General features: G+C 44.6%; 1 protein-coding gene across 1 annotated transcript in view; it reads left to right on the forward strand.

Moving 5' to 3' along the window:
- Positions 1-511: 511 nt before the first annotated feature.
- LOC146856937 (uncharacterized) overlaps positions 512-26,989 on the forward strand; it is a 285,286-nt gene continuing 258,808 nt past the window's right edge. Inside the window, exons 1-2 of the mRNA XM_085647397.1 lie at positions 512-806; positions 962-1,017. Coding sequence (XP_085503523.1) covers positions 662-806; positions 962-1,017 — 201 coding nt within the window. The 5' untranslated portion in view covers positions 512-661. The remainder of the gene's footprint in view (positions 807-961; positions 1,018-26,989) is intronic.

Genomic DNA, 26,989 nt, shown 5'->3' on the forward strand with positions numbered 1-26,989 from the left:
CATCCCCAAATGCGATGCAGTGCATGCAACGAAATTATCAATTTAGATGTTAATTTACCTGTAAACCTCCGTAATCCATAGTTTACTACCCACCACCCTGCCCCTCCCCACGTCACCGCCCTGCAGCTACTCCTACTACCGTCCGCGGCTGTGCATATCCTTAAACTCGGCATTAACTTGTTTTAAAAGGGCCTGTTTAGCATTCGTGTTAACCTTTTACCCAAAGCGCCCCCTGACCTGTGAACATGCTCGGATAAAACCCGCCTTTCAGGTAGGATGGCATTGTTGAAATATTTTCTTACGAATGCTCGTGCTCTGAGGAACGTGTTCAGGGAGGGCGGGCCTTGCGTCAGAGGTGACGTTTACCATGAGTCAACTCTACAACAGAATAAGCATGAATGAGATGGATTCGTCTGGGCCCAGTCGACGGTAAGAGGGCGCCACACAAGAGCTCGAGATGACCAGCTCCAGTTGCCCCAACAGTCTGACCCGAAGATCACAGTAAGGCTTCTCTGGTTTACGCAAGAGTAGTGAGAACCTAAAGAATGAACCCCGTGAAATGTCAGTCGTTGCAAGCTCTCTACTCAGCACTATGAAGAATGCCTAATGACGTGAATTAATATGAGCTTCCTGGCTTCAAGATTGCGATGCATTTTTGAAAATGCGTATTTTCATTTTCCAAGGGAGTCTATGTTTATTTCCATTTCCAGATGTGCTACAACATATTTTTAAAGAACTTAAGGCATTTTTTTTTAAAGATGGTTCTTCTTACATTGTCCTGCACCCCGATTTTTTCTTGTGCTGCGGTACGTTTTAAACCGATCTTGATTTTCTTTATCTAGCTTGAAACACTTCATAGTGTTATGCTCCGTGTTTTTTGCTATCAAATAATATAGTTACGCAGGGGCACAAGAGAGCCAAGTCGCCAACTAAATATATGTACATCTATCTTTTACTCCAGGCTTGAAAACGGTGCTGTATCCAGATAAAGGGACCCTCGCCAAGGAACGTCTGATGGTAATCACTCTCGTTTTTGGGAACTCTGCCAACACCACAGGATGGAGGGGATTCTTGTCTTTGTTCAGAGCACCTTGACTCGCGTTCTTTTCACCTTTTGGTCTTCAGTCTTCTCCTTGGCCGTTTTGTGGCTTTTCAGCGTCTTCTGCTTGCGGACCCTGGAGAGGTTCCCCAATCTCTGTCAACTGAAGCAAGGATTTCAAGCGCAGGCGAGTTATTTTTCTTATAAATTGTATGCACTATATGTGTGCCATCATGTGTAACAACATCTGCACTGTATGGCAGATGTAATTAATAAGTAATGCAACTCTCAGGTGCCTGACCCTATCTCTTCTTCCACCCCTTGCTTTCCTACCTTTTTCTGTCTTCTTTTCTCTCTTCTTCACTGATAACGGCATGTAGGGCTAACTAAGAATCATGACTAACAAGCATTGGCATAGCCAATAGGTCTCGCCTTTAGGACCTTATAAATGTTTAGCCATGCAACAGTTGCATAACTAAACACTTATAAGGTCCCAAAAGCGAGACCTATTGGCTATGCTAATGCTTGTTTTAATGCTGCAATCTATTGAAGCCTCACGGAGAACATCAAAGCGGCCGTGCGGCCGCGAAAGTGATCGCGATCAAACTTCAAAGCGGCCGTGCGGCCACGAAAGTGAAAGCAATCGCGGTAAAGCGCGACGCGCGCGCCCGCGCACATGCACTGTAGCTCTAGGCTGGCCTGGTAGCACTTTTTGGAGCCCTCACAAAATATCTGGCCAGACCAGCGCATGCGCTGGGTCAGGCGAGACCTAAAAAGCGATTGGTATACACTATGCTAACCCTGTAACAGAATTGCTTATGTTTTCTTGTATAAAAAATTAATAATACACGTTGAAATAAAAAAAGAAATTATGCACAAACACCTCATTTTGTTCAAAGATAATCACTCACTGCACTACTAATTAACTGACAAGTCCTCAGTAATCACAGGGTTCTAGTACTTGTGGACGTATATTTGTGTCGGTAGGATCTGAATTTCTCAGCATATTGCCTCTGTTATAGGCACAGATCTGTGACATTTGGTATTTGAATTTATCTGTGGTAAATTCCGATGTCAGTTTGTTGCACAACATTTTATTGAAATATCACTAGCAGTAAAAAAGAAAAAATACATCATGTGGTGTTTTATTATTATTATCAACTTCTGGTAATTTACATGACAGTTATTGCCGCCAACTAAATCATATAACATCAGGACACCTATTTGTGTGATTTATCCATTACTGCTGATGAATTCAGATGTCTCAGACACAGTTCTATCTCTATGGTAAGACAATAAAGCTGATAAATTAAAAAACAAAACAAAACTGTCTATACAAGGTGGGTCGAGGGCCATTATGATAGTTCACAAAAACAAACCATCCATGTAAAACTGTGCAGGACCACAGTGACCAGAGTGTGTGTTTATGTGGTAGGAGCTCCCATCCCACATTCAACTTCTGCCCATAGTGTAAAACACAATATCGTTCCTGTCGCTCTAGATCGTGGTTGTTTCAAGTGTCAGGACCACACAGAGGTTTCAGCGCAATCATGGCAGAGAGTCACGGGAAAATGATTGTAGAATAAGCTGATGAATAATAAACAAACAGTGATCCGGCACTCTACTCAGTGATACATATGTTTATAAAAGACAAATTTTCAGAAACAGATCAGCAGGTCGTTGTATAACTTCTTTATTCAAAATTCTTCTTCAAAAATGACACGAAGTAGCCGTGAATGAATGATTTAATATAGTAATTTACTTTTGATACAATATCGCGTTTGCCTGTAAATATTAATGGTATCACGTCAAAATGTGCATTGGTACCTAAGGCAGTTTACAATCCTATCCCAAAAAAAGTATGTTCGCTTGTTTTTATTAGTGATCTCTTCAATAAGGCGCTCAATTTTGCGTTAACAGATGTTAGCAGGAGTAGAAAACCAGGGCCGGCTTTAGGGCAGTGCGACTGGTGCAGCCGCACTGGGCGCTGACCTGTGGAGGGGGCGCCAAACTCAGTGGGGGCCCTGTGTTTAGCCATAACTTAGGATAGGAGAGATGCAGGGCACATATGCCCGGTGGCCGTGAGAGAATCCGAGGAGGTGGCCATGGGGTTTCGGGGCGCCCAAAAATTATTCTCGCACCGGGCGCTACCAGTGCTAAAGCCGGCCCTGTGGAAAACCTTCATATTCTTATATTATTATAAGATGGTTATGTATGATTGTCACTGAGAGCCACTAGCTTGAACACCTGACTGTAAATCTGCTTGTTCACTGCTATGACATAGAAAGTGGGAAATAGAAGTTGTTACTCGCCGTTGCTATGTCATAAAGGAATTCTAGGCCGCTGCAGTGCGAGATGGAGAGTACAGGGCACAGTTTCAGGAGAGCTAGAGGGTTGGATGGTACAGGGGGTGATGGGTTGGATGGGTGGCGGCTCGAGATTGTTGTTTTTACAATACTCCTCTGCCCTTGTGTAGCAGTTCACAGCAGGGCCAGATGATTTGGGGAGGGGGCTTAAATAATTAATTTATAGATGGGAAAAAAGTGAATAAAGGGGGTGTTTTTCAACATGGGATTCTGAGTGACATCATAGACAACTTGAGCTTCGCTGTCCATCTGATGTCACTCAGGAAACCTGGTGGCAAAACATCCCTGTTATCCCTCTATAAATAAAGTAATAATAATATCTGGGTTGTTGTGTAGTGCTATATCACCAACTGGCAAAGTTCAATAATATCAGGTAACTCGATTACATAACTCAAAGGTAATTATTTCATTATGTAGGGCTCTCACAGAGAGCCATTAGCATGAAAAACTGTTTCAAAACCAGAAATTCCCTGCCATGATGTGGCAGCAGTGGGCAACAGAACTTGTTAACTTCTGTTGCGATGTCATAAAGGAATTCCAGTCTGCTCTGGCAGGGTTCTCTGAGAGCCTGTTCGAGCAGCCCAGGCTCAAAGCACAACTTCAGGATGGGTGGGGGTGTTAATTTGATGCTGCAGAGAGTGGTGGAGGTGGGTGGTAGGTGGTAATGTTGTATTTTTTGTACATTTGGGGCAGGTAGGACAGGCCTTGTTATGTATGGCTCCCCCATCACTCCACTGACCATCTGTGTCAGGAAGTGAGTAGCTGTTGTGTTTGGGCGGTCAACTAAAGCAGTACTGGTGCTCCAGTAAGGGGACCAGAAGGGTTGCGACAAACAAACAGGGTGTGACCGGGGGCAAAAAAGATCCAGCACACATGCCCCAAGGTATGAACTGTGAAAGCAAGAGGTGTTCTGTTCCTGCAAGAGAGCGGGCGGGAGGTAGGGTCCCAACCAAGGGGAGTGCTCCTACAAGGAGCAAACGCCCTCACACACCCCGAAGGATGTCAGGCTTCATCATCGGGCAGCTTCTTGTTGGGCCAGGGCTGCAATGCCCAACGGGCCCTGCAGGGGGGCTCTATGCCTGAGATCTTTTAACTGTGATCTTGGCCGATGATGAAGTGGGTGTGTGTGAGTTGTGAGGTGTATATTCAAAAGTGAATGGAGTGTGGGGATGTTGTGAATATAAAATGACTATGGGAACCAGCTGGACCAACTTTAATTAGCAAGTTTTATGTCATTAAAAATATACAATACTTGTAAGAGGAGGATCTATTCATCTCATCAAGTATTTAAGTAAGGGTGTCGGTCAACATGTTTCATGCCCTTGAATTTCTCTAAGATCATGGCATTTCTTCAGGGCCTAAAAACCCTACTAACTACTCACTGAGGCCCAGGAGAAATTGGTGTCTTAAAATAAATAACCATACCCTCACCAAATTACACCAACTGTGAGTGGGTTTCCCTGAGTAGGGACCTAGAGGAGAATGGGGATAGAAAAAGGGGGGGACAAAAAGGGAGTAACAAATAATACGATAAAAGACAAATTCAAAATTAATGTAGGCCAACATCGTTCCGTATTGAATATACAGGTGTCTAGACGTGGTTCGCCCCACCATCCTGTAAATCAAAACTGTATGCATAACTCTCAGTGCCCAGTGGACTAGACATAAACCGTCCATGTAGTATTTTAGACATGTGAGAGATTCAACGAATAAGTTTATCAATCATGCCTCATAAGCAATGTATAAAGCAATGGCCTGACAAGAAACAGTGGCCCTTGAAATGTAAAGCCCAAACTGAACTGGTGTCCACTGGGCAGTCAGTTGTCACCCAAAACTGTGTGAATGATTACAAGAAAGGTGCTTAAGAGGGTGGCCATCTGGATATGCCCCTTCCAGGAAGTTTACTTACCAAAAAGTGACTGTGGGAATGGAGTCAAACACTCTGAAAGGTCGGTACGCTCAGGGGCTTCGGGTCCGACTACTGTGGGATTGTCGGCACTTTGAGAAACCATGAAAACCTGTACATTTTTTTTTAAACTAGACTCCTTGGGGATTCCTGAGTGGGGTGAGTTGCATGATTCTTACCAGTTTTCCTTATCCATAAGCCTTTGCAAACCTCAATCTTTGACTATAAACACACATTTCCTCATATTTCTGTGAAGAAAAGTTTTGGAATCTGTGGGGAGCCACAAATGTCCTACCACTCAGCATTCACCTAAGTCACCTGATAAAAATGGTTACCTCACTAGTTTGGGTAGGCCTAGTGCCCACAACAGGAAAGGGCCCAAAACGCAACATGGACACATCACATTTTGGACTGAAAACTGACCATTTCTATGTAATGTAGGTAGCTGTGGATTTTGGTCCCTAGCTCAGCTAGCACATAGGGAAATTTAGGAAACCTGAACAAATCTAGGATGGGGTGACTTACATGACTCATCTGAGGTTTTTGTACCCAGCAACCCTTCCAAACCTCAAAGTTTGTCTAGAACTACACATTATCCTCACTTTTCTGTGATGAAAACATCTGGAATCTATGGGTAGCCACAAATTCCCTATATCCAAGCATTTTCCCAAGTCTCCTGATAACAATGGTACTCATTTGTGTGTGTAGGCCGAGGGTCCCCGCCAGGAGAGGGCCCAAAACACAACATAGACACTTCACATTTTTCCACTGAAAACTGATTCCTTTTTGCAATGTGGGCAGCTGTGGATATTTGGCCCTAGCTCAGCTGGCACCCAGGGAAACCAAGCAAACCTGTACTTTAAAAAAAGCTAGATGACTAAGGAAATCCAGGGTGGGGTAACTTGTTTGGCTTTCTCCAGGTTTTCTTACCCATAAGCCTTTACAAACTTCAAACTTTGACAAAATAACACACATTTCCCTCACATTTCTGTGCAGGAAAAGTCCTGAATCTGTGGGGATCCATAAATTTCATACCACCCAGGGGTTTCACACATCTCCCTATAACAACAGAGAACACCACACAAAAGAGGACCTAAAATGCTTTGTGGAGAGATCAGCGAAAGGGGTAGCTGCAGTATTTGGGGCCGTGCTGTGATCCAGCGGAAGTGCACTTACAAAATGTTATACTGTTTAATTTTTTTAATTATTGTTTTTATTGTCATTTATAATAATACATAACAAAAGTTGCATGCGTTCCTTTTTAAACATAGTACTTAAAAACATCACAGATTACATCAATTTAGCTCGTCCCGTACAGAGATACTACTCATCATTAACACTGTGGATGCAAGTCTGTCCCACAATGACACTACACCTATATACAAACATCACAACCGATTAATAACAGTTTTCTTGCATAATAACATTGGATTATGAGTACCATGCGGTGGCTTCTACTAACAGCGCTGGGTGTGAAATTCTTAACAGGGGTTTTCTGCCGCAGTTCCGTTATTAAGTATCTCATCTGGGGTCTGATTTGCTCTTGCACCCGGCAAGTTTGAATTAGTCATGTCTGTTGTCTGTGTGGCAATGTGGCTTTGATAGAGCCCCCAACAGTTTTTGGGCCGTTCCGGGGTAGAAGCAATTCACTGTAAAGTTCTGTCTCCGTACTGCAGTCCAACATGTCCCTGTACCAGCAAGTCATCGTGGGAACTGGACTTCGGGCCCAAGAGATAGCTAATCTACGCCTGGCTAGTAGTAGTCCCATGTCCATTAGTCGCCTCAGTGCTGTGGGCAGGTTTTTGGAATAACCTAACAGCGCTAACTGAGGGTCCGGGGCCAGCTCCATGGACGTAATGTCTCCCAGCGCTTTAAATACCAGTTCCAGAAAGAAGCAATTCCTGGACATAGCCAGGCTAAATGTAAGAACCCTGCTGAGCCCGCACTACAGAGATCACAATCAGCCGATTCCCAAAGCCAATATCTGTGTAGATGTTCTGGACTGTAATAGACCATGTTCAGGTATTTTAAATGGATTTGTCTGTGTCTCCCATTTAACGATATTCTCTTTGTGCTTTTACAGCAGTATTTCCATTTATCATCATCCAATGTCTCCCCTAAGTCTGCTTGCCATTCTAATCTGGCTTTGGTGTACTGATTTTTCCTAAAATCCTGTGTGATCTTATATATCCGGGAAACCATTTTAACGGGCGAGTCTGACTTTATGATATATGTAAGGGCAGTGAAGTCAGGCGGCTCTGTTAAATCGTTCCCTAGTATGTCTTTCAGAGCCATTCTCATCCTGTGGTATTGGAATCTCGTGAGTGGAGTGCTCTGCTGCTCACCCATCTCCACGTCTGACCACTCTCTAACTGTGCCATCTTGAAACATGTCCCCTATCGTAGTGATGTTCATAGACTCCAGAGCGTCTGTCACTCCTTTATCGCCGCATAGTGGTGGCCAGTGGAACCAAGCTATTGGTGTCAGTGGGGAATAAAGTATGGCACCGACTGTAAATTAAGTAGATACTGCCAGGCATGTGTAACCGAATTTACGGAGTCTAGTACTCCGGTTCTGCGAGACGAAGGTCGTCAATGGGAGGGGGGCAGCTACCATCTTTTCAATCTGCATATGGGGGAGTCCAGGTGTCTCATGTATCCAGTAGTGAGAGTGAGAACTTTGTGCCGCCCTGTAATACCGATCTAAGTCCGGAGCGCCCAATCCACCCATATTGTACGGTAGTGTAAGTGTACTCCAGAGGACTCTTGCGTGTTTCCCAGCACATGCCAGATCAACTAAAAAGGATATGAGCATTTAAAAAAATTATTTCGGGAGGACCATTGGGATATTAGGGAACAAAAACAGGAATCTAGGCAGAATGACCAGCTTCATGAGTGATACTTGCCCTGCTAGGGATAGGGGCAGGTGCTTCCAGTTGGCAATGTCATCTTCTAGCTTACTTACAGCCCTCCCATAATTTTCTTGGAAGACCACTTCTGAATCCGTGTGTATCTTTACTCCCAAGAACCTTACTGTTTCGGTTGTCCATTGTAAGAGGTATTCAGGATCAAAGGGCTGTGCCGCTGGGGTAAGCGGGAATATAATAGATTTAGGCCAGTTAACCTTGATTCCTGACAGCTCCCCATATTTGAGCACCTCTCGCAGCACTGACGCCAAGTTCTTCTCCGGGTCCCGTATATACAGTAAAGTATCATCAGCATACGTAGATATGGTTAGATTGTATCTTCGAAAGCGAATGCCCTTCTGGCTATGGTATTCACGGAGAGCGCAGGCAAGTGGTTCTGGTACTAGCGCATATAACAGCGGCAAGAGTGGGCATCCCTAGCTTGTGCCTCTAGTTATCATAATGGGGGCAGTAACCTAGTCCACAAGTCTCATTCTCGCTGTAGGGGAGTTATATAAAACTCCTATCATCCATAAAAACATTTCGGCTAGACCCATCCGCAATAAGACATGTTTCATAAACACCCATTCCACTAAGGCGAAGGCTTTTCCATATCTAAAAAGACCGTAACTGCTTTTCTTTCCTGCCTAGTATGTTGTATAGCTCCAAATACTTTTCTCAGATTATATGTCAAGTTACGCCCTGGGACGAAGCCTGCTTGCTCTGGCGTTACCAGGATCGGAATCAAGGGAGCCAGATGATTTGCTAGAATGTTGGCATATATTTTAGTGTCCACGTTTAATAAGGAAAGTGGGCGGTAGGAGGAGCATTCGTCTGAGGGTTTGTCTGGTTTTAGTATGGTCACTATCAGTGCTTCCCTCATCGAGGGGGGCATTCATCCATCTTCGCTCATTTCCTCAAATAGGGTTATTAGAAGTGGTATCAGTAAGTCCGAGAATTCTTTGTAAAATGATTCCGTCATGCCATCGACCCCCGGGCACTCCCTGCCTTTATACTAGCCAGTGCCGTTCTAACCTCGTCGGCATCTAGTGACTTTATTAGATATTCTCTGTACTCGTCCGTCAGCCACGGTATTTTAATGTGCTCCTGATAGTCCAGGATTTCTGCATCTCTCGCTACTACCTTGGTACTGTATAACGTTGAGTAATATTGTCGGAATCTATTGGCTATCTCAGTCAGTTCAGTGAGCGTCTCCCCATATTCCGTATTTATTTCCATCACAACTGTCTTTTCTCTTCTGGACTTCATTAGTGAGGCTAGTACTGAGCCCGGTCTTTCTCCCTCACCATAAATACGGTCTGTGACATATTTCCCTAAATGCTTAACTTCGGTGTCTGCCGTGTCATGAAACTCCTGTAGCACCAGCTTAAGTTCCTCTTTGGCTCCGCTTTGCGTTCCAGCCGCTAAATCAGTCTCTAGGGCGTTCAGTCTATCTTCCAAATCAACTAGCCGCTTTCTAAGTGCCGGAAGGATCCCTGAGTGCTTAGCCATTGCGATTCCTCGAATATACACCTTAAATGTATCCCATAGTGTTGCAAATTTGTCTACCTAGCTTATGTTTATGGCGAGGAAACTATCTATGGCTTCTGCTATCTCTGCCTTAAAGACCAGGTCTAGCAGCGAATAAGGTGGGAACCTCCAGGTGGAAGGGGGAACCGTCTTCAGTGGACAGTCGACAACTATCTGTATCGGAGAGTGATCTGAATAAGTACATGGGTGTATTTTACAGGTGCGGATCTGACTATATAGTGGTCTCGAAGAGAACCGGTAATCTATTCTAGTGTGTAGATCATGATATGCTGAGTAATGGGTGTATCCCCCCTGTGTCTGCGATCTCACCCTCCACACAAAAATAAATCTAGGTGTACTGTAGCATCTAAGGATGGCCTTGGGGGCAGCTGAGGAGCGTCGTATCAGGCCCCCGATCTATCGAGGGCTGGGTCCAGCACACACTTAAATTCTCCTCCCCAAAGTGTCATAGCTGCTCATTTTCTCAACCAGGTCAAGGTAGATCCGAGGGTTGTCATAATTGGGCCCATATATATTCACTATGATAACGTCCAGCCCTTTCCCACGACAACGGGAAACAACAAATCATCCCTCTGTGTCTGTTTCCAGTGCCTCCAGAGTCATCCCCGATTTTGGGCTCACCCATGTGTTAACTCCTCTAGCGTGTGACGTGAATCCCGACGCATTTAGATTGCCCCCTAGACACCTTCTCGATCATGTATTCCTGTTGGTGGGCAGATGCGTCTCCTGTAGGAGCGCGATATCTATCGCCTGTCGAGTAAGATAATTAAATACTTTCCGCAACTTCCGGTGATTGTTAAGGCCACAGACATTCCATATCAGCATGTTCACACTACCAGGGTGGGTCTGCATTGTGGTTGATATACATCATCAATCTAGTGCAATGTGTCAGAAGCATATCGGCATCATGATCTCCTTTGATGTCTAAAGTATTATGCATGCGTATTTGAAACCTTCTCTCAATAAAGTCTAACAATAAATTGAAACTGTGAAACCCCTCCCCACGCTGTTCGTGCCCCAACTTTGCACAGTTGGATTCCCGCACCCTTCTCAAAAAATACATTATGCGAATCCCCTGTTACAATGTCCTTATAGAAACCGTCCCAGCGTTCCGCCGTGTTGTATGTCAAACTCGTGGGCAGATGTTGCTTGCTCCCCCTTGACCAATCTCTAATAGACCATTCGTCCGCTATATGCCATCTCGTGCACTACTTACATCTGGGCTTCTTATCTGTTATCTAGCCTTATAGTGCTTCACTCTAGAGGAATTAGGGCCGTGCTACCAAAAGTGTCTCCCTCCAAAGTTCCAGCCCTCCCTTTTTTATGTTCAATCAGGACCTGAATGTGCTATTTTGCCGGATCCCATATTATCCCCCGCATCTGTCATTTAGAGTCATGTGCGAGTACACCCAGAGTTCAGTCTCAAACCTTAGGAGAGTCTAATTTCTGCGAGCCGCTCAATCTTGCTCTTCCAGGCTCCCTCAGTGGGCGCCTTCGCAGTCATCTGAGTCTTTCCGTTGTGCTTGGACCATTCTTGGAGGGCTTTCTGAAGCAGCTTGGGATCCGTAAAAATATTGGAATTTTCCTTGCCAGTTCACTCTGAAGGGTGCTGGGTAAAGCATTGCATAGTCAAGATTATGTTCTCTTAATTGTTTTTTTCAAAAGTGCAAACTGTTTTCTCGCTTCTTGCACCCGAAGAGTGAAATCGGGAAATAAAGAGACTGTGGAGCCCTCATGCTCGAGGTTTCTTTTCTCCCTCGCGCCTCTCAATGCCGCATCACAGTCACTATAGTTCAACAATCTGGCTATTATAGGTCGTGGTGGGGCTCCAGGTGGTAGTCTTGGGCCGCACGATAGATGGGCACGCTCCAGCACAAACATTGGGGAAAGGACTCCCGCCCGAGCAGGGACACAGCAGTTCTTCCACATACATTTCCATGTTACCCATGCTAGTTGATTCCGGAAGGCCTACAATTCGTGTGTTGCATCTTCGCGACTGTGCCTTCAAATCTTCTGCCTTGGCAGTAGCTTCCTCATCTGTCCTTGCTCCGAGTCCATCTCTGTCTGGGCTTCTTCTACTTCTGCCACATTCCTCTCCGTCATGTCGATCCGCTCTGCTTGCTTGTCTAGACGTTCCATCATTCGATCCATCCGGTACGCTAAGGAGTATATTTTGCCGTCAATGGTTGCCGCGCTCTTCTGGATGGCTGCTGTCATTGTGCGTATATCCTCTTCTTCCACTTGGTACACCATTTCTGCTTGCGCAGTCGCTGCCCTTTCAGACTCCGATTCCTTCTGCCTTTGTCTTCGATGATCAAAGTTGATTTTAGGCTGGGTTTTGTCCACTTTGCCCATGATCTCCTCTTCGTTGCGCTTCTAGCAGCGTGTTTGTCTATACGCTTGCTACGCTTATTGTCCACCAGCGCAGTGTTCTCACTTCTCAGGGTTACAGCACTTGGACCCAAAAGGTGCTCAGGCAGTCTACGGGAGCCACCTTGCTCTGTGTATCTCTGACTTCCCACGTTCTTTCGCTATACGGTGAAGTTTGGTAGGCTGGTAGTATTAGCTATCCCCTCCGTGCAGAGCAGGATAGGCAATCCGGCATGTTGCAGTTGTGCTCCTTATTTCTCATCTGAGCGCCTCTGGTGTGCTAGCACTTATTCAGGTTACGGTTGTGCTATCATCTGAGGGCAAGTGGGGCGTCCACAGTGCTTCTCCTCTAACCGGCTAGGGCGGGTTGCCTGTAGTGATGCAGTTATTAATGGTACCTTACAGGCCAGCTGGCCAGATGTCACTGCTCCGTTCTCTGCCCTGCCGCAACTCCGCTACATCCGGCTAGTGCCCTTCAGTCACTGCACATTGCTCGCCACCAGGGACTCTGGCTGCACTCTCCACACACTGCCCAATTGCTGCGCAGATCTTCCGCTCTGTCTGCAGCCGCTCCTGCACTCATCCCAGCGGTTTTAGCTTGGGCAAATGTCAGGACTCGATCAGTCCGGTCCTGCCCGCCTTTCTTTCCACTTCACCTGCTCAGGGTGAATTGGGAGTGCCTCGCCTCCATCTGAGCCCGCCGTGAGACCTGCGCCCGCCTCAGTATATCCACAAGCCCCTCAGGGCCCACCGGGGCAGTCGGCTCAGGTGCGCTCCGTTCTCGTTACACAGCTCTCTGTGTCCTGGATTCTATAAGAGGCCGATAGCCACCGGTCACCCCTTGCGTGCCACTGGCGGGATCTGGTCACTCCGCTTACCGTAGGGCTTCCGACTCATCCAGTACTCAGGTCGGGGTCTTCCGCATAGCTCTCCACTGCCGCTCTGTCTCAGGTGTCGGCAGGCTGGGCCCACAGCTCTCGCTTTGGCGGTCTTCACAGCAGTGACCCTCAAGGGGCCACGGCACATAGTCCTCCAATGCTGGGATCTACGAATGCTCCTGGGTCGCCTACATGCCGACAGACCGGGCCCGGGCTTCCTCCGCAGCACTTGATCGTCACACTTTCCCTCCACCGCTGGGGCCGGCAAGCAGTTTGTTCAGTAGAGTGTCCGTTCCTCTACTTCATGGTGGCGATTCAGGTCAGTTTATTCACCGTAGATGTAGGATTAATGTTGGATTTTATAACGGCAAAGCGGAGCTCTCGCTTTACCCGGCCATCTTGGGCCCAGGCAAGCTCTGCCCCCCCCCACAACATTACTTATATTTCTTTCCCCTTTCTTTAATTTACTCTCATTTTACTCTCTAACCGTAGTGGATGCTTTAAGATTAGACGCCCAATCCAAAATCATTTAACACAGAGGCAATGATCCTCTGATAAATCTTTCTCCACCGATACGAGGGGTGGAAATTAGGATGTCTAAAACTGTCTGTTAGCTGTCAAATGAGGAATATTAATTGAAAGTCAGCTCATGGGTTAGAAACCGGATATAGATGGACCACTCATAAGACCATACTGTAGATATAAAGAATAGCAACAGGAAGTCCCAACCTCCTAAAGAAGTTGAGATGAGTAAGGATCATACAAACCAATAACTCTGCAGTCGCTACACAGAATAAGAGAAGCAGCACCTGATGTTCAGTTAGGGCTTGCTAATTCTTTCTACAATACAATGAAACCATTAATCACAATCAAATGACGAATCAACAAGACTCAACAATGGGCTCAAACAAATTTTAATCAAATTTATCATTGTATTAGAGATGCAAAATTCATCATAATCAGCAATTGCTTAAGAAGTTCATTTAGGCATTTATCAGTTTTACCTAAAAGCCAAGCATTTAAGCAGGCATGCAAGTCAGAGATAGCCACAGAGTTACAGAGTCCAACCACCAAATAGTCAGAAGGATAGTTGTAGACTAACAGCTCAGATTCTAAAGGGATGAAAAGATTCAGCCAGTGCCCATTAACAGCGAGTCCATTAGCATGACCAGACTAAAAATAAATTACTTATACAGGCTCAGTCCCTATGCCACCAACTGTAGCATAGACCAGGCAGTCCAAAGTTAGCAAAAGTTCAAAAATCAAATAGCATCCAATTCCACAATGCTTTGAAAACCATCAGAAAAAAATTGTCGGTACTGTGTGTTTTGAAAGAGAGATGAGAAAATAAGTGGGCAGTGGTGTTGCATTGCCCCTCCTTTGAGTTTCTTCTTTTATAAGGTCTTTGGTAAAGTCCTAGTGGCGTAACATCACACCACCATCAAAAGACCATCACATGGCTAGGGTCGCATCATGTCACCTAAAATGATTGAAACATTGAGTTGGTTTCCCAAGATTGACATGAGAAACGATACTTTGTGAATCCACACAGGCCTAAAGTTGCTAAAAAGAAAATAGGAATTTGCAGTTTTTGGTCATAGCTAAAATTCTATTACCACAGGAATATTTCACACATTGGGTTAACTAAACTTCAGAGGGCCCCCTGTAATGTACATAGAGGCCCCCCCCCATGCTCCGGACTCAGTCAGGAGCTCTCTCCATCTCCTGTGCAGCGTGCTGGAGGGGGCTCACTGGAGCTCGGGCTCCCGCACATCTCAGGGACTGCAGGGGCTATTGTTTTACCATTGATTTCACTGTGAACATTTGAGAACTAAATTAAAATATGTCAGAGGATAGAAGTGTACAGCACAAAACAAATTACATTACTCTTGCAAAGAACGATCCATTGTTTTAAATCTGGGGAACGAACAACACCAGAGAAAAAGCAAGCCCTTTAACTTAGTATTGCACTGTTACATGAAATACGCTTCTCGACTCTACCTCAAATATTATGAATTTAAGTCAAATCACATAGAAATGTATAAACTTCACATACATTTTGACACAAAAATAGCTAACGTTAGAAATATCCTACTACTACCAATTTTTCATGTTCTTCACATAAATGCATATTCTGTCAAAAAACAGTTTTCAAACATCGTTTGAAGGTTTTCATGAACTATATTATCTCTAATATCATTCTGTAAAATATCAAGTTTTATACTTAAATGCTCACACATTTTTGCACAGTTTTTTCTCTAACTAGTGCATAATAGCAAAAGCATCAAAACACTAGGCCACTTAATTTAGCATAAACTCCATTAATACACATAAGTGTTATTAGTGCAATTTCGTTTATATTTATTAATATTACTCTACATATGTTTTCTTCATCTCACATTTTAAGCCCACTTTTACGGTGCTTTTACTACAGTTGTCACTATTTCATGTATCACTGTATCTATTATGTGCAAAGTATATTTTAAATGTTGACGTGTTCTCTACCTATAAATGTGTTGTGTATTATAATCTTAAAAATTTCACTGTATCACTGGCCCGCCATCCCCAGACACCTCCCAGACACAGACATATATGAAAAGTAGACCATCAGGGGATTCCAGGGTAGTGTGCCTTACATGAATCTCTCAAGGGTTTGTTACTCACAATGCCCTTCAAACCGCAAACTGTGGCTAAAATCACGCATTTTCGTTGCATTTCTTTGATGGAAACTTCCAGGATCAGAAGGAATCCACATATCTCTACCACTCAGCATTCCTCCATGTGTCCTGATAAAACGCTTCACCCACTTGTGTGGCTGGGCCCAGTATCTGCAACAGGAACGGTCAATGAGAGTTCTATTGTGGAGGAATGCTGGTTGGCAGGAATTGTGTGGATCCCTGTGGATTCCGTAAGATCACATCACTGAAATACAAGGACAATTTGTGATTTTGGGCAAAATTTGAGGTTTGCAAGGCTTTGTGGGTATGAAAACATTATGGGATCTACATCAAGCACACCACACTGGATGTGTAGTTTTCAGAAATGTGTGGGTTTGGTAGGTTTCCCTCTGTGGGGGCCAAACCCAGGCCCAGTTAAGGCAGTTACCCCTATTGCCGAATCTATTAGGTTTTCTGATCAGAAATGATGATTTTTGCACATTTCGTTTTGGGGCCTTTCCTGTTGTTGATGCTAGGGGTACCCCTTAAAGAAGAGTAGTGTTTTTATTGGAACAAGTGCAGGAATTTTGTGGATACCTGTGTACTCCAGGTGTTTACATCATAGGAATGCAAGTAAAATGGGTGATTTAGGCAGAGTTTAGGTAGGTAGAGCATTGTGGATAAGAAAACGTCATGGGATCCATGCAAGGTATACCACCATTGACACCCCTTGATGTCTAGTTTTGCGGAATGTCCGGGCCTTGTAATTTTCTCCAGGTGGCGGCCTATTGAAGCCGAAAAAGTGCAGCCATTCAAAAGGCAAGTGGAACGATATTGGTATTTAGTGCCAATCTCCTGGCCCATATGTAAAAACAGCACCCAAAATAATCAAATGTCTTCTGGCTTGCCATTTGGATGTGAAGTTTCATTGCGCAGGGGAACAGTAAACCTGTTTAGGCTTTAGGGGTTAGGGCGGGGCCTAATGTCAGGATGAGCCAGACCCATCCCATTATTTTATTTAAAAAAAATAGTCCTGTCATCCAGTGGGCATTGTGTCCCGCCCTGAAGCAAATTTTCTCTCTGCCCTCCGGAGAGGCCAAAATATGAGTTTCTCGCTTTGGGGTGGAAGTGTGGCCTAATGTCAGAGTGTGACACCTGCACCCCTTTCTTTTGCCAGAAATGCAACATCATTGGTTTTTAGTGCACTTTCTATCACCAAGGGGGCAGATTTGGAGTAATATCCCTAATTAGGACAAGCTTCCTATCTGCCTGCAGGGGTGCAGTGGTATGGCTCAATGCCAGGATAGTTTGCCTAATCCTTTTGTTTGTTTTGGTGCCTTTTGTAAATCCCTGGTGTCTAGTGGGCTTTCTTTCCCTCCACCAGGGCAATTTTGGGTCAAGCCATCTGTTTACCATGGGGCTTGGGGGGTTGAAAACTGGTTTGTCGTTTTTGGGGTAAGTGTATTGCCAATGCCAGAGTGCAAGGCCAACACCCCTTTCCTTTACCCAAAATACAAAATCCATGGTGTCTAGTGGGGTTTCTACCCCAGACAGGGGGCAGATGTGGACAATATCCCCAGTTGGGACAAGTCTCCTATCCGCCCCAGAGGGCGCAGAAAGCCACTATTCCCCTTACTAAGGCAGGGGTATGGCTCAATGCCAGAGTAAGCTGTCTTTTGTTTGCTATAGCACCATTTTGAAATCTCTGGTGTTTAGTGGACTTTCTCTCCCCCCTGACAAATTGGGGGAAAACCACCTAACTTCCCCCTAGGGAGGACATAAAGACTGGTTTGTTCCTTTTGGGGTATGGGTATGGCTAATGCTAGAGTGCAATGCCGGCACCCCTTTTCTATTGCCTCAAATGAAAAATCACTGGTTTCCAGTGGGCTTTCTATCCCCCAGGGGTAAGGTTTGGGGCAACCTCCTCAATTGGGACAAGCCTCCTATCTACTTCCAGAGGGCCAGAAAGACACTGTTGCCCCTGCTGGGGCAGGGGTATGGCTTGATGCCTGGGTAGGCCGCCCCAACATTTTGCCTGTTTTGGCACCATTTTTAAATCACTGGTGTCCAGTGGGCTTACTTCCCCTATGAAGTGGGGGGGTGGTAGAGGTGGATCCCTCTATCCACCCCCTGGGAAGCAGAAAGTCCAATCGGCCCGGAGAGGGGAGGGATCACGCGCCCATCCCCAATGGGCCCCCCCAAGACTGTCTGCATTGTTTTTGGGGTGGGATCATGGCCATGTTCATGGTGGACAGCCCCCACCCCTATATTTAAGATGTAACCGTCAACACCATAAACCAACAGACAACTTTCTCAGTGTCTTCTACACTGAGACAACCTATAGGTAAATATCTTGAGATCGGTGACCATATACAACTTCGAATTTGCAACAAAGCACCACACTCATACATGGACTTTAACCATGTGGACCTTAACCACTTCACTCCACTCTCCAACACACATCCCTTTAAAAAACGCAATCTTAAGCAAAGCAAATCGCAATACGCATCCCTATTGATACTCACACTCCTTTGCTGCTACACAATGACTCAATCCAGAATGATACTCCATCTGTATTTTGCCAATCCTTCTTCTTGCCGAACGAAAAACTGTTGACTCTTTGAGACTGAACTAAGGACTATTTTAGGAACCCTAAAATCTCACTTCTCTTGGCAAAACCATAGGTCTGCTACCAGATTTGATCCAGCAGAAGTGTACTTACAAAATGATATACTTATATTTTTTTTCTCCTTTCTTAATCTACTCTCATATTACTCCTCTAACCGTACTGAGACCTTTACGATTAGATGACAAAATTAGAGTCAGTTACCACAGAGGCAATGATCTTCCGATTAATCTTTCTTTGCCAATAGGTGGGGTGGAAATTAGGATGGTGTCTAGTATGCTTTCTGTCCTCTCTCACCTGTGGGGGGGAGGTGGCGCGGGAGGGAGCATGATGAATAAAAAAAAAACATGGAAAAAAAGAACTCACCTTTCCGTCAGGTCCCGAGTTTCTACTTCTGCTCTCCTGTCTCCGCTCCAGGAACAGGAAGCAAGCAGCCAGGCACCCCCCACAAGCCAATCGCAATACAGCATTGTGATTCATCTGAGCGTTGTGATAAGGTGCTCAGCCACGGGCTGGAGGGGTAGGCATGTTCTCCATGCAGGCTGTAATGTAGCCTGCATCGAGAAGGGGAAAGTACGCATTACTGATTTGGGCAGTCCAAGAGGGCCGATCAAACAGTCATTGCGCACTTAGGAGTGGACAAACCACTCCTTCCCTGCCCTGCTCCTAGAGTAGAACAGCCCCGCCCACCTGCCCCCTGCAAAGGAAACATAAAATGGTAATAACTGAAAGTTATTACCATTTTATGTTTTTGCTTCTCGCACTGCGACAAAGCAGTGGAGTGACTCTCCTCCGCTACTGCCTGATGCCCAGTGGGTGAATGCCTGCTTGGGATTGCTCTCCTGTGGCGATCCCCAAGCAGTGATCCGCTGGACAGAGATATCATTGTAAAGGGAAAATTCTCCCCTTTACTATGATAACTTTCCCAAAGTAATCAGTGCTCAGGGCTGACATATGCCCCTCAAGCACTGATGCACTGAAAGTAAAACAAGCCCATCGGCTTGTTTTACTTTCACTTCACTGCCCTGCATGCTAATCGGCTTTAAGACCAATTACTGCACATATTAGAATGTAATATCCAGCTTCTAGTGATGGAAAAATTGTCTAGTTTGCTTGTTAAGCATTGTTGAAAGCATGTTAATTTATTTGTCAGTTAAATACGGTATCTATTGTTATCGTTTGTGAGGATTGAAAGTGTGCTTCTATTGTATTGCAGAGAACAGTTGGGCCAGCAATGTTGCATGAAATGTGCAGCTAAAGATTGAGAAAATAGGCATGCAAATATGTGTACTCACCAAATTGGGGTTGTATACAAGAGGGGAAAGATAATGAAAAGAAACATTCTTACTCAGAGGTTCTTTCTTTGACAGTAGAGCCTGAGTTTCGGTTGTAGAAAAATAAACCATGATTGATGGATCACTCACTGGGCAATGCAGAAATATTGGGATAATCAGCAACCAGTGCTCAGAGGACAAGAGCGATGTGGTCATATTGGCTCAGGCTTTGCACTTGTCTTGGTATTTAATTCTGAATTATTTGATGCTTGTTCATTAAATGTCTCAGGAGCCCAATGCAGAGTTCAATACGCGAAAGAACAAGACAACTTGAAGCCCGGGCCCTCTGTGTCAGGGTCCCAGGTGAGGGAAGATTCAGTGTACGATTTTCTGTATGAAAAAGGCACTTCAGTCATTTGGTAAATGTAAAGTTGGAATGAGAGGTTAAAGTCCATGGTCACAGCAAAGTTAATTATTTCATTAGACGTGTTTGGTGTAGTGCCATTTTCCTTATGCCATGTTTGCCTCTCTATCTAAGTGAGGATGCCTATTTTTGAGGAGCTGAGCTTTAAGATTTTTCATGGCATCCTTGCCTGTTACCTTTAGGTGCTGGCTGAGTCTTTGTGTGCCAGGTCTGAAGGTTTTTTCAGTTTTAGAATTATGTGGATGTTGCTTAGATTTAGCATGTGATCTTTAAGGAATTGATAAACACAGGATTTGAGGCAGGTGCACATTGAGGAGCCAGGGTGTGATTTCTGAGTCTTGAGGCATACAAGCTTAGATGTTGAATAGTGGTAAACAGAGTGGTGGAAGAAGTGGGATCAGAGTGCCAAATAAGCCTTAATCCAATGATCGATAATGCCTTAAATTTCGGTGTAACTTATTGGAGGACGGTCCACTGATACATTTGAAAGGCAGAAGCTATATGTTGTGCTACTTTGGCAAGGAAAATTAGCTCTATTTAGAGATCCCCCTCCTTCCTGGTAGGGATCTCTGTGTTGGGAAGAGAAGCTTACCAGCTTCCTTCACAGTACTGAAGATTTGCAGATCAGGTACTCTTTAAGTACCTACTCTATAAATGTTTTTGTTGAGAGGAAATAAACCCCCAAAAGGTATTTTTTTCATATAAAAGTATTAATTACCCTGACGTTCACGGAGTTATCCCACAATGCATGGGAGATATTCAGCATTGTACGGTGTGGCTGGGCACAGAAAATGAGTGACTATTGTCCCAGCCTCAATATGCATACCTCATGATGGAAAAAGTACCCCGGATGGATTCACAAACATGTTCAAGAACAGACTGCCCTAGTTCTCAAATAGATGGAATATGTATTGCCTATATGGGCCATGATGACTGGTTACAGTGAGTAGAGGAAGGTCAGGATTTGCCCAGAATCCACTGGCACGACTATGTCCTTTGGTCTGTAGTTCATGGCTAAGGTTATGGCTGACCAGAGAGCCAAATGCAATGCCCCACTTGGAAAGTCTGTGTGATGTGAGCTCTGACAGCTGGCGTCAAAACACATGGTTTGGCAAAAGACCATATGCTATGCCCAGTATGTATTTTTGCCAGGGCTCCAATGAAATTAGATCAATATTGAAGAACTTCAATGAAAACACATATTAAATCCAAGTTATAGTTGTTTATTCACTTCCACATATATGTGTAATTACAAAAATTTTAATTGTGATATAACACATCATTTAAAGGTACTGTGATGAAATGATAGAAACATGTATAAACATATTAATGAGAACCACCAAGTGGGTCAATTACAAACCAGATAATACAAATGTAAGTAACCTTGGAGGAATTCAGGAGGAATGCTCTTCCAGTTATGAGGAGCAGAGCCTGAGAAGGGTTGAGAAGTGTGTCTTCTGTTTGTAGAAATTGGCCTAAGGATCCGATTGGTCTTAACTATGCACTCACCTCCAGCATTTTTGATCTTTTGTGTCAGTTACTCTGATGAGTGTGGGTGAAGGCTGAGTATGGCATGCAAGTAATTGATTTTACATGGTCCCTATTTAAAAATTTTAAACCTGGTGTAGTATCATCATATGTTCTATTGCCTGAAATAGGATCGGCATTTCAAACATTCTTTAAGGGATCTATCCCACTTAGGGGCATTCCTGCCCCTATGGAGTTACCGTAGTCATTTCTTTAAAGTACATGCAATCGACAATAGATTTGAGATCTGATGCTTGAATCATGTTTTAGAAACAATGCGAGTTAATAATTAGCATCCTACCTGAGACCTTCATATTTCAGTTTCAGGTAGAAATTAGAGATTTTGCTTATTCAACTAAAGTAGTGGTTGTTTCCTTGGATAGCGAGGATAAACTTTGTTTTATTAGAAGGGCTATTGGATAAGAGGCAATTGGAATTAATTAGACTTTCTGAGCGTTCAAACTGAGGTACAGAATAGTCCTACATTTCTATATGTGTGACTTTTATCAAATGTTGTTATGAATTATTGTCAGGTGATTTGTTTTGGTACAGGTGAGTGTTGCCAAGCTATTGGTGGAAGGCAATGTCTGGCTCATCCGTGAGCTCTCCGATAACTTCCAAGTATAGATTAACAAGAAGAGGACCCAGAACCTGAACCACTTAACAGTAACACCTCATATTCCCCTTCTATATTCCAAAATATTTAGCAAGGAGGCATGATCAGCAGTGTAAAATGCTGTCAAATGATCGAGTAGAACAACGAGGCAAGTGTCACTTTTGTTCATTATCAGGATGACATTGTGGATTACTTTAAGAATTGCTGTTGCAGTGCTATGGCCATGTCTGAATCTCTATTGGCATTTTCCTAGAAATTCCTTAGTTTGTATGGCCATGTCTGAATCTCTATTGGCATTTTCCTAGAAATTCATTAGTGTGTTTTTTTCAACTGAGTGGCCATCCAGATTTCCATGGTCTTGGCTAAATGGAATGATACAGTAATGCTTACATTTTTGGGGTCATTTGGAACTATATTGCTTTTTTTAAACACTAATACAGTTATACAATGACAATATTAGAGAGCCTCATTCGTACTTTATTTTGAATGAGGGAGGCCTTTTGGGTGGTTAGTCACACGGGCTACATATCTTGAGTTTGCCAGTGCTTCAACAATGTGTTTGTCTGCATGGTTGGATGGCTTTGTGGATAATATCACTCTTAGTAATGGGGTTATTGTGAATTATTTGACTGAGCTCTTGCGGGATAGTCAGTGCTCGAAGTGTTGTTTGAGAGTTTATGGGTTGGGTGGATTTTCTTTTTTGCGATTTTGTCTCTGAAGAAATCTGCTAATTATAATTAGTTTAATGTGTGGTCAGAGGGTCTGAGAAGGCATAAATGATTTTTCTGATGAGCTGTGTGCCTGCTGCTTTAAATTGGCTGGTTTTGTTTTGAGGATAGTGGTTTTGTTTTTACCTTGTGTGGCAAGGAAAGAGGGAGATAGGTTTTGAGGCCATCTCCTTTTTGCCTTACATTATGTTTTGCTTTCTGAGTTTGACTCTGATGCAGTGGAAACGTGGGGCAAACATATTCACAATAAACAACGTGGACATATCCGTAGAGAGGTATGATCACTGATAATGACCTCTACACCTTTCTACAGGAGCACTAACAACTGTTAGTTGTTTTAGAAGACCCCTCACCCACCTGGCTAGATGGTGGCATGCTTCATCATAGGGGTCCCAGCTGGATTGCCGAATGCAATCCAGCTGTGCTTCAACGCCTGATTTACAGCGGAACTGGTATTTTGAATGACGTGAAGTGCTATGTGAGATGTGATTAAATGATTAAATGTTAAAAATGTCTCTAAGAGCTACCTTCGTGAAAAACATATGCGGGATACAGTAGAGGTTAATAATTATGCCTCAATATCCCTTTAAAGTATAGGTCGACTAGTTTCAGCCTTCTACTGTATTCATGAGGCTTTCTTCAGGACCAAGGTGTATAGTGGCTAAAAATTGGAGTAGCCACTGATAGTGAATATATCAGCAGACATCCTAAAGTGCGCTGTGAGTGTAGTGGGTTCGTGTAACTTACGGACCCTTCACTGTGAGTGTCTGAAAGAAAAAGGGCGAAAGGCATACGGTATCACAGTATTACAACATAAGAAGTGACATCATCGTTAATTGCATGCCTGGAAATTGTCTTGCTCCTGTAGGCTCATTGCTGAAATGTGTACCTGTGAACTAGAGATAAATCATGCACATGAACAGGTGCTGGCATGCATTAAGTTTATGTAGTAATGAACCATGCGTGGCCACAATGTGCCATCTAATCAAGGGGTGTGATCTAACAGTTTAAACCATGCGTGGTCACGATGAGGCTTGAATTGAAAATGGTGATAGTATCTATTACGAGCTATCACTAGTATTGCGTTAGAATGTGAGCGCTCCTTGAAGTGTATGTATCCACTAGTTGTGCGTGGCGTGGAAAACTGGCGAGCTTTAGGTTAAGGCTGTTGCCGTTATATTTAAATAAAACATGAAATGACACAAGTGCGCATACCAAGCAATCACATTAAAAATGGTGAAACATAGATTGGACAAACATAGACAGGACAACATAAATGGTTCGAAGCTTACTTTAGCTCAATCTAGTTCGGACATACTGATCCTGCCAAGAATGGGGAGCTTCCTGTGGTAAAGCGCTAAGGACCGAAGGAAATACGGAGGAAGGATTAAGAAGCCATAAAGGCATGGGGCAGGGTGCTGGGGCTCTGTGAGGACATGTGTGACATTTGCCACAGTCACTTACTTCTGCAAGGATAGCTGCCCTCTGTTCCAACCTACGGAGCTTGGTCAGGATCTCACCGGTGCCGGTGCTCGGCGTATGAGTGTGGTATAAGGTTTACTGGGAAAGGCGTGGCAGCGTCAATGGACATTGCGTCACGTGTTGCCTGAAGCTAGAAAGCTAACCTGCATTAGCATAATGTATTCACTTCCGTTTTTACTCTATAATGGTGGTGGCTGGCATGGCTCCATTATAGAGCCTACGACAACCTATTATGGACACGGACTATGTGAGAGATTGCAGAGGGAACAAGCAATTGCAATTCAATAGGTCTCGCATTTACTTGCGCTTGAGCTATTGACATTGTAAATGACAATGCCTTTTATTGTTGTTTCCACTTTTAAAACATAAATAAAAGGCATTGTTATTTACAATGCCACTGGCTTAAACTCACGTAAATGCGAGACCTATTGCATTGCAAATGCTTGTTACCAGAGCCAGTGCTTCTTCCTGCCCACTCTACGTTATCTCACTCGCCCCTGTACACACAGACACTAAATAAGCATGAAAGCTATGAATACATAAACCCAGCTCCTTGCCTTGCGTTATTTCCAGGAAAAGCCATCAATTATCCAAATTGGTTGTGTAGTGGAAAAGGAAAACGAGGGACCTTCCCACCACAGTTAATACAAAGAACATTTGAGTTTACTCCATTGTACCTTGCTTGATCTCATGGTTCATCTGATGGCAAGAGCCCTAAGGCTGTAACCTTGCACTGTAAGCATGCACTCTGTAGCGCTCTGAAGTGAGCTCATTGTGGAACGCGGCGCTAGAAAAAGAACCACTAACATTCAGACTAACCCCAGAGTAGCATGTGAATCTATATAAAAACATGAATACTTGCACAATATATTCACCAGCAGGAAGCGCGATATTACACTTATTGGTGTAAAGAATGAGCCGTATATGACTCACTGGTGTACCGTCGCCCATATAAATGTGATATTTCACTGTGCACCCGCCGAAATACCGTCTGGGTTACCAACCCACTTGCTTGCGCATGTCTTTTAGCAATTCATGCACAAACCTTTAAAAGTACACACACATTCCCATTTTTAAGTCGGTTTAATCATACAAAAAGGTTGTCAGAGGCGCACACTCGAAGGAGGACAGACCGATGGACTCGACTTAAAATCTTATTAGCTGCAGCCTGCAGGTGCACCGAAGGGTAACTTTCCGAACCTCGCCTCCAGTTAAAACTCTCAGGCTCACACGCAAAGCAACAGCTCCGGTACACTGATATGCACGGTTGCTTGCTGGACGGGTACTGGTTAAAAGGCTGCCATATGCACTGTGGTATAATGAACGAGTCCCGGTGCTGTTGCAGCCCCCGCACATTGATCTACACAGATTGGGAGCCGTGCACAACAAATGCACTATTATAAAGCCGAGCACCAGAACAAAGACTGCCCGGGGTCTCCTTGCACCCCCGGCAGAGAGGTGGCATCGCTGCCAAGGCTCCAGCTCCCGAGAGCAGCTGCCCAGCCGGGAGCCATTCCCAGAGATGGGTCTACGGGCACCGCTTCTTTTTATGCTGGATCCCCAGGGACCACAGAGGGTTTGTTCAGGGGCCCAAGCAATGCTAGGCATGAGGGCCTGCATTCACCAGATCTCCACCAAGCCGAGCCCGGCAACTTACCTTCTCTGCTGGTTCCCCCGGCTCAGGGGAGAGAGCTCCTTTCCCAGCTGCGCTCACACCATCCATCGCCATCTTCCTGCTGTAGAAGGTCTGCGAACAGGAGAAGGGTAGAGAGGCAGGGATAAGCACACACCCGCTGTAGAGAGGAGGAAGAGGAGTAACCTGCTCACTGCCAGCAGCGACCCAGGCTGCCATTATCCCTGACAGAACCAACAGGGAAAGTGATCGCTTTCACTTTCGCGATCACTGGAAAAACAAAGAAGCCCGCGCGCGGCACAGCGAGACATGTGACTTCAATTATCGCGCCCGTGTCTGGGCACGATAATTGAAACCACATGACGGCCGGTGCGCGTAATAGACACCAATAGGCCATGGGCCGAGCAATGCGCCCGCCTTTGGCCTATTGCGTGCTCTGTTTGTGAAAAACACGCACGCACAAGCCAATCGCGGGGATCAAAAGAAAAAGCACATGCACGAGCGTGTGCGATTTCTAGGTACGTTTGAAACCCCCTCCAAGAGGTCTGTTGCTGCGCGGACAGGGCTGCGCACTGCAACGCTAGGCGCGAGACCTAAAAATAACAATTTAAATTGAATATCGTGAACCACGTTTAATTAGTATGTGGTGGATCGCATTAATCATAAATGCAGGCGACTCTGCGTGTTCTGCAATAACGCGTGGGAGATCGTTTTTACCACTATTTATGGTGACTGCATATTAACCCCTTCAGCGCGGCGGGAATTCCCCCGCGGTGCTGAAGGGTTCGAGCGCGGGCGGGGCCATGATGGAACGGTTCCGTCATGAGCACAGCGCAACCGATGCTCATGACGGAACCGTTCCGTCATGGGCATGGAAGGGGTTAAAGAGATCAATGCTAGTGATTACTCCCGCTTTTTAGTAAATGACATTATTAATTAAAGAGGAGAAGAAAAGGATTCATATGGACATTCTCACAAGTGTATTTGTCCGTGCGTGTTATAAGCAT

Source organism: Triturus cristatus, chromosome 3_2, assembly GCF_964204655.1.
Source record: "Triturus cristatus chromosome 3_2, aTriCri1.1, whole genome shotgun sequence".
Classification (NCBI taxonomy): domain Eukaryota; kingdom Metazoa; phylum Chordata; class Amphibia; order Caudata; family Salamandridae; genus Triturus; species Triturus cristatus.